The 6,169-nt window shown below is 36.2% G+C and overlaps 1 protein-coding gene across 2 annotated transcripts; it reads right to left on the bottom strand.

The window, feature by feature from the left end:
* Positions 1–1,421: 1,421 nt before the first annotated feature.
* LOC137960128 (uncharacterized) lies at positions 1,422–6,118 on the bottom strand. Of its 2 annotated transcripts, none has more exons than XM_068807630.1 (8): positions 5,973–6,118; positions 4,288–4,390; positions 3,953–4,032; positions 3,542–3,871; positions 3,335–3,411; positions 3,181–3,223; positions 3,000–3,068; positions 1,422–1,740 (listed from the first exon to the last, which is right to left on the bottom strand). In XM_068807630.1, exons 1-8 carry the CDS (start codon positions 6,024–6,026, stop codon positions 1,729–1,731), a joined length of 768 nt encoding a protein of 255 aa, XP_068663731.1. In that variant the 5' UTR covers positions 6,027–6,118; the 3' UTR covers positions 1,422–1,728. The 2 variants fall into 2 exon arrangements, with proteins under 2 accessions (XP_068663731.1, XP_068663733.1); XM_068807632.1 differs by having other exon boundaries at positions 1,731–1,802.
* Positions 6,119–6,169: the final 51 nt, after the last annotated feature.

The following is a 6,169-nucleotide window of genomic DNA, read 5'->3' as shown; positions in this document are numbered from 1 at the left end:
TTGTAGATCCATTGAAGGTGGGACAGATGACAAAAAACTAAAATAAAATAGGATGATATGATTCTTTTAGATTTTATATATTTTTTAATGATTTTATTAGATGATTCAAATATGTATATGGGTTTATACAGGTATTTGGGTACAAAACGTTATTTATTCATATCCATGTAATAAATCGAACACGAATAAATTAGCTATTTTACATGATTTTTTGTTCAGTATTCGATTATAATAAAATAAATAATCATGTAAAGTAGATTTAGAAGACAAAAAAGTAAGAAATATTATATTAAATAATTTAATTCCGATTGGATGACTATTTCATAAAAAAAACCCCTCCTCAGACACGTTACACGTTACACCTCGAACGTTCTCTTTAAAATGACATGTTTCCTAATTGATCATATCTACTACAATACAATAATTATCACTTTTCACTATATTTTTAAAACTTGTATTTATTTTCCATAATTTCCATTGACTTTTGACCTGCTTCCTCTAGAAAAAATACCCCTAACCTATTAGGCTTCTTAGAATATCTTGTATAAAAAAGCAATTTGAACTATAGAATGTCCTTCATTTAATAATCAATTTCCCTTTAAAATCCAAATGGGTGATGTTAATTTTGATTAATTTTCTTTAATTTACATTAAAACTAATAAATATAGAACATGTCACATATGTCACATACACGAAATAGACCCTTTTGTTTGTGTATACGAAACAACCCGGAGACCCTTCTAACCTTGGTTTTAATTGGTAGATGAGAGGATATTACTTTTAATGTATTTTGGTCCATGAATGACGAAACCCATCAATGGGTTCAGTGAAAAACAAGCGAGTAGTGGGTAAATGTCTCATCGAGGGCATGCAGTCACCGGTGGCGACGGGCAATAACTAAGAACCCTTACGTGGGCTACATGATTCTCTTTAACTCTACATTGGATTTACGCTATTCGAGTCAAGAATCGTGACTCAAAAGTCTTAAACAGCGTAGAAGAATGGAATCGCCCACCGAAAGATTTAAATCTCGAAAGTGGCCTCAGTTTGGCGTTACTGTCTTTTCTGCGTGTTTTCCGTCTCGTAGAATTGACTGAAGACTCAGTTACTTGGTTCGAGTTTGAGACTGGAGGACCCTTTTCGTGATTCTCCTCTAACTCGGGCATTAATAAGTGGGAACTTCTAGCGAACGTGAGCATTCAGTCCGGAAGAGTAAGAACAGGCCTGGAATGACAGGTAAGTGCCATCCGTCCAACTAATTTAGGTCTTGCCTTATTTAAGGGAGAGATGACTGTTTCCATCTCCTACAATCAAAAACAATGTTGACGAGGGAAAGCAATATTTCCACCATGAATTGCCAGCCTGCGTGTGGTTAAGCCATAAACTGCAGTAATGTCGAGTAGGACAGATGCATTCATCATTTAACTCTGCTAAGGAATTGATTTTCTCAAGTAACACTGTCAGTAACTACTGGGTAATTATATGTACAGCCACACACTTCTACAACTTTCTTCAGTTCATGTTATAGCAGGAAAAATGAAAATCGAGTGTAGATGACTTTAGTAAGCAAAGACTAGGGCTAAAGCAATGGAGAAACAAAATTTAGCCCAACAAATAATTGGACTGAACAATTGTAGTGATCTGTACTCTTTTCCAGCTTGGTTAACTGGCTTATGTGGAAGTAATCACTGTCAGGTGTGTATCAGCAAATCCTTTACTCATCTCTGGTTAGTTGCTCTCCTGGTAGACACCAATAGACAGCCATCACTATCCAGTGAATATCTAAGATTTCAAAACTTCACCTGAACCAAATTAACAAGCACACCCAATCTTGATATTGAAAGGCAAAACATAAACTTGCCCATGATAGAATGGTTTAGAAAGATGCAGGCACTATAACAAACAAATCATGTCAAGTCTTATTGACCATTTATGGCTGTTTGGTGACTGAAAAACAGTGAGAAGAGAACGATAGAAGATGTTATGTGTGGGTAATTTCAAATCGTCATCTGACTCTTCAGCAATAATACACTCATTTTAGAGTTGCATGTTTGTCTGAAGCCCATCTTAGTAGAACATTTCATAGCTTTAAGTGATCTTGTGTTTTTTAACTTTTGGATTTATTTTTTCCATTGTTTCCTTTTTTTTTTTTTAAATTGAAGGAAATTTCATTAAAACTCAAAAAGGGGAAACAAGAATTACCAAGCTCAGAAAACACGATGGTTAAGTCCTGTTGAGAGTTTCCCATTCTAGCCTAATGATTAGCCATAGAGTTTGCCTCATTGTTTCCTATTGGAGCAATAGGAAACTCATTTTCCAATCCTCTTAACATCTTATGAGATAAGAGGAATCAGAGTGCAATTTCTCTTATCCCCTTGAATCAGTATACATACAAAAAAGTTTTAGTCAAATTGAAAATTTTCTGTTTGAAACTGTCCTATAATTCCCTATTGGCACAAACACCCTAACTGTAGTGGAGTTCAAGAAATCACACCTGGGTTGCAGTATAAAGACTCAGAGAAAGATAAAGATGTGAAAAAAATCTACTTCATATTTGAGGCACAACAGCCGACAGTGGTGTTTGGAGATACCACCACATGCATGGCCACAAAAATGCCTTCGACTGCATGGGCCACAAAAATGCCTTCGACTGCATGGGTTATCAGGCCTCCTAGCCACTAAGTTAAATGGCTTCATTGATCTGGACTCCACCCATAGTGTTCCAGATCACTCTACGAAGGTACGAATTGAAAAATGAAAAATAAGTATTAACGTTCAAAGCATCCAGTTTATCATACATCGAGACATTAAGGAATTCAGAGCCTACCATAGAGATGGCCAATTAGTTTGTTTTCACCTACATCCAGAAAAGAAGCGACAGCCATACTCCCAAAGTCATGCCATGTAGGTGAAGTGATTCATAATAAAGTAATTTGCTTTTCATGAGACAATATAGACAAATGAATATCATAACGTCCACACCTTAAAGTGTTAAGTACCTCTAACTTGGCTTTTGCCTCAAAATCAAATGCCTTGCAGAGTATCTCATAACTCTTCTCAGCTCCTATCTGCAAGTAAATTGACAAGAGATAAGAAACCTAAACAAAAAGAAACAAACAAACTGGGAAGAAAATCACTTTTTATGACTTTTAAGCTTTAAGGTTTAAGAAGAAGCCTCACCAATGGATCTACTCTTGATGGAGAAATGATTGAAACTATGTATCTGTACAAAGATGGACATTCACAGTGTTAAATAAATATTAAATATTTGGAGTTTAATGACATAAACAGAGTTTGAATTCAAAGCTCACTCTCTACCACTTCAAGCACTTACCTTAGCTTGTTCATATAAAAGTTCATGGCTGATTGATTTGTTTTTTGAACAGTCAGCATGACAGCACCCATATGATTCTACGCAAGTGAAAGCCCATACCATAAAAAGTCAACCCTCATAGGAAACTAGATATACGCTCATACCTTTTTTTTTCCATTTATTAAAAATGAATAAATAGTTGTATCTTTATAAAAAAGGATTTACTACCTTGCGTGCAATAAGCTCAATAAGCTGCATCAAAAATTTTCCCAATCCCTTCCCTTGTACACAAGACTCAAGTTGCAACTCATACACATAAACAACTGGTATTTCTTCCTCAACAATAAATCGATAGTGTACAAACCCAACTAGGGGATCCCCCTCTCCCATCCAAAGAACATGACTGTCTTTGCCCTCTACTTTTGACGGAATTTCATCATCACTTTGTTTTGAAGATTCTCGCACAAAAACGTATCGAGCTTCAGTTGCTACCATTTCCCTGCGTTTCACCTTCTCTTCAGTAGGCCATTCTGACCCATAGGGTCCTTCCATGTTGACCTATGGAAGATAGATGTACAAGATGACTTAGTTTATTAGCTTTAAAAAGGAATAGTAAAACAAGATTATAATTTCTAATACCTTAAGAAGTTTCTGAATATATTGCTTGATAGGAGAAGAAAGCTTGTCACCAGACCCTGACTCCAAGTATACCGAAAGACCTGATTAAAAATAATATGTGGCACACCGACCAGCGAAATTATGAGCTGCCTTGAGGATTCAAAACAATTGAACGCCAATTCACATAGTCAAAGGGTTGGTTTTGAAAAAGAAAACATACACTAAACCTCAAAAGGACTGAGCAATAACAAGATGTAAATAAAAATGAGATAATGAGAATACAGAATGGAAGGTTATCAGAAATTTGTTGGATTTAGGATAGAGCAGTGCACAGCTTATCTTAACTATAGTCTTACCATTCCTATCATAGTGACGAAATGGTTGAAAAGAAACCAAATGGTCTTTCTCAGCAGATGCAGACTTTATTAGTTCATCTATAGCTTTCTTCTTCCCCAGGACCTACTTCATCTCCAACAGAAATTTAATTTTCTAATCAGTACAACTTCAGAGTTTTTAGAACTCAAGGCCATGGCAGTTCAAGACATTAAAAAAACTATAAGGACCATGAAGAGCAATGACATGGACAACTAAATGCGTAGATGACTTGGGTAGGAAGAACAAAATTTAGAGAAAAGAAAAGGTATATCAGTGAGAAAGGTGCCAGTGCATGTATATTAAACTTTGAATCAGTGGAGAACAGTTGAGAGAACTGAACAGCCAACAAATAAATGAAAAGTATCGTTTGTTTCCATGTAATAAACCCCATGTGTCTGTCTACTGGTCTTCTGTGTGAGCATCTCAATGCAAATTCTATAACAGAACTGGGGAAGGTTTCCCAAGTTTGAGCAAGTCCAGTTGCTCGTCTTTGATTTCTGGGGTGAACTCCGAATGCCTCTTTTTACTCTTTGGATGCTCCTCATCCAAATGAATATGAAACCACCTTGGATCCCAAGCTCGTCATATTTTACACAATCCCCATTGTAGAGTGAGTGAACCAATAAAATAAATCACCTAAGGAAGGAGAAAATGAATGTAAATTCCTGGGTGATTTACTTTCCTTGAGCTGAAGTATTTTTTACTTAATGGTAGTAAAGCGGAAAGTATGGGGCCACTCAATATTAAGGTCCCAAGTAGCAGAAGTGAGCCCCTTATGAAGGAAATCAGACTCTGCCTTTTGGCATGGGGTGATTCCCCTTCACATCCCCATTCACATAGTCTGAAATAAACGTCACTAGAGGCCTGTTTGGAACCCATAGAAAAGAAAAGAGGAGAGAAAATTATTATCTGTTGTTTGGCAGCAGAGAATCATCGAGAGAAAAGAAAATAAGAGAGAAAATTTTAATCATCAGAATTTTAAAATTTACTATTTTTTTTTCTTTTTTATTTTCCACGTATACCCAAACAAGAAAAACTATATTTATCTTCCACTTTCTCTCTCATTTTCCATTCGCATCCAAACAAGAGAAAATAAACCTCTTTTTCTTTTCTTTTCTTTACTCTTTCTCTTTCTCTTTCTCTTTCTCTTTCTCTTTCGCTTTGTTTTTTCTTTTTTTCTTTTCTTTTCTCTCCACTTTCTGTGTTCCAAACACAGCCTAGAAGAAAGTGAATATCATCCTCACTTTCGCGTACAGGAAGAAGTCCCAAAAATCTCCCACAAGGAAACAAAACTAGTGAAGTAAACTCCATCCTTGTTTTATATATTCATTCATTCAAGTGAAAGCACTTTTCTAAATCGTGGGCAGCTCGAATTCTTCATCCTATGATCACGGTGCTCATAGTTCACAACTTAAGTAATCTCTATCACGAATCGTCTTAACCTACCAAATCCCAAAGAAAATAGCTCTTCACCATCCTACAGCCAATAACACTAAACTAATACAAAGCGCGAAAAATTCTTCATCCGGCATTTTGACAAATTCAATTCCAGGAACCATCGAACGACATAAAACAAAATGGAACAACGAGGCAAGGAGGGGGAAGATTCAAGGGGATCGTGAGCAATAAAAATAACAAGAAAAATTAAATAAGCCAAAATTAAAACCTCTTTCCTCTTCATTTTCTTCTCTTTACTGCTCTGTGGCCTCCTGGGTTCCATTGTTGCGATTCTGCTCAGTCTGAACTCTGAATTCTTTCTCACTTCACATTGTTTCAGGTCTTTCGACAATAACCCAGGAATCGAGAAAGGAAAACGTGTGCGTCGAAGTTCTCGCGTTACTCTTTTCGTCGTTCGAGGGGGTT

The sequence above is a fragment of the Aristolochia californica genome, unplaced genomic scaffold, assembly GCF_029961685.1.
Source record: "Aristolochia californica isolate CCGP_79_NKW_82.1479 unplaced genomic scaffold, dmAriCali1.0.hap1 SCAF_3, whole genome shotgun sequence".
Taxonomy (NCBI): Eukaryota; Viridiplantae; Streptophyta; class Magnoliopsida; order Piperales; family Aristolochiaceae; genus Aristolochia; species Aristolochia californica.
Note: the sequence above shows the minus strand (reverse complement) of the source record. Positions and strands in the feature narration are given on the sequence as shown.

Bases quoted from the DNA above. Each gene is read 5' to 3' on its own strand.
- LOC137960128 (XM_068807630.1), bottom strand. From the start codon at position 6,026: ATGGAACCCAGGAGGCCACAGAGCAGTAAAGAGAAGAAAATGAAGAGG. The intron at 4,391-5,972 runs GTTTTAATTTTG...GAGATGAAGTAG, and splicing joins AGAAAATGAAGAGGAAAGAG to GTCCTGGGGAAGAAGAAAGC. The intron at 4,033-4,287 runs GTAAGACTATAG...ATTTTTAATCAG, and splicing joins TCGTCACTATGATAGGAATG to GTCTTTCGGTATACTTGGAG.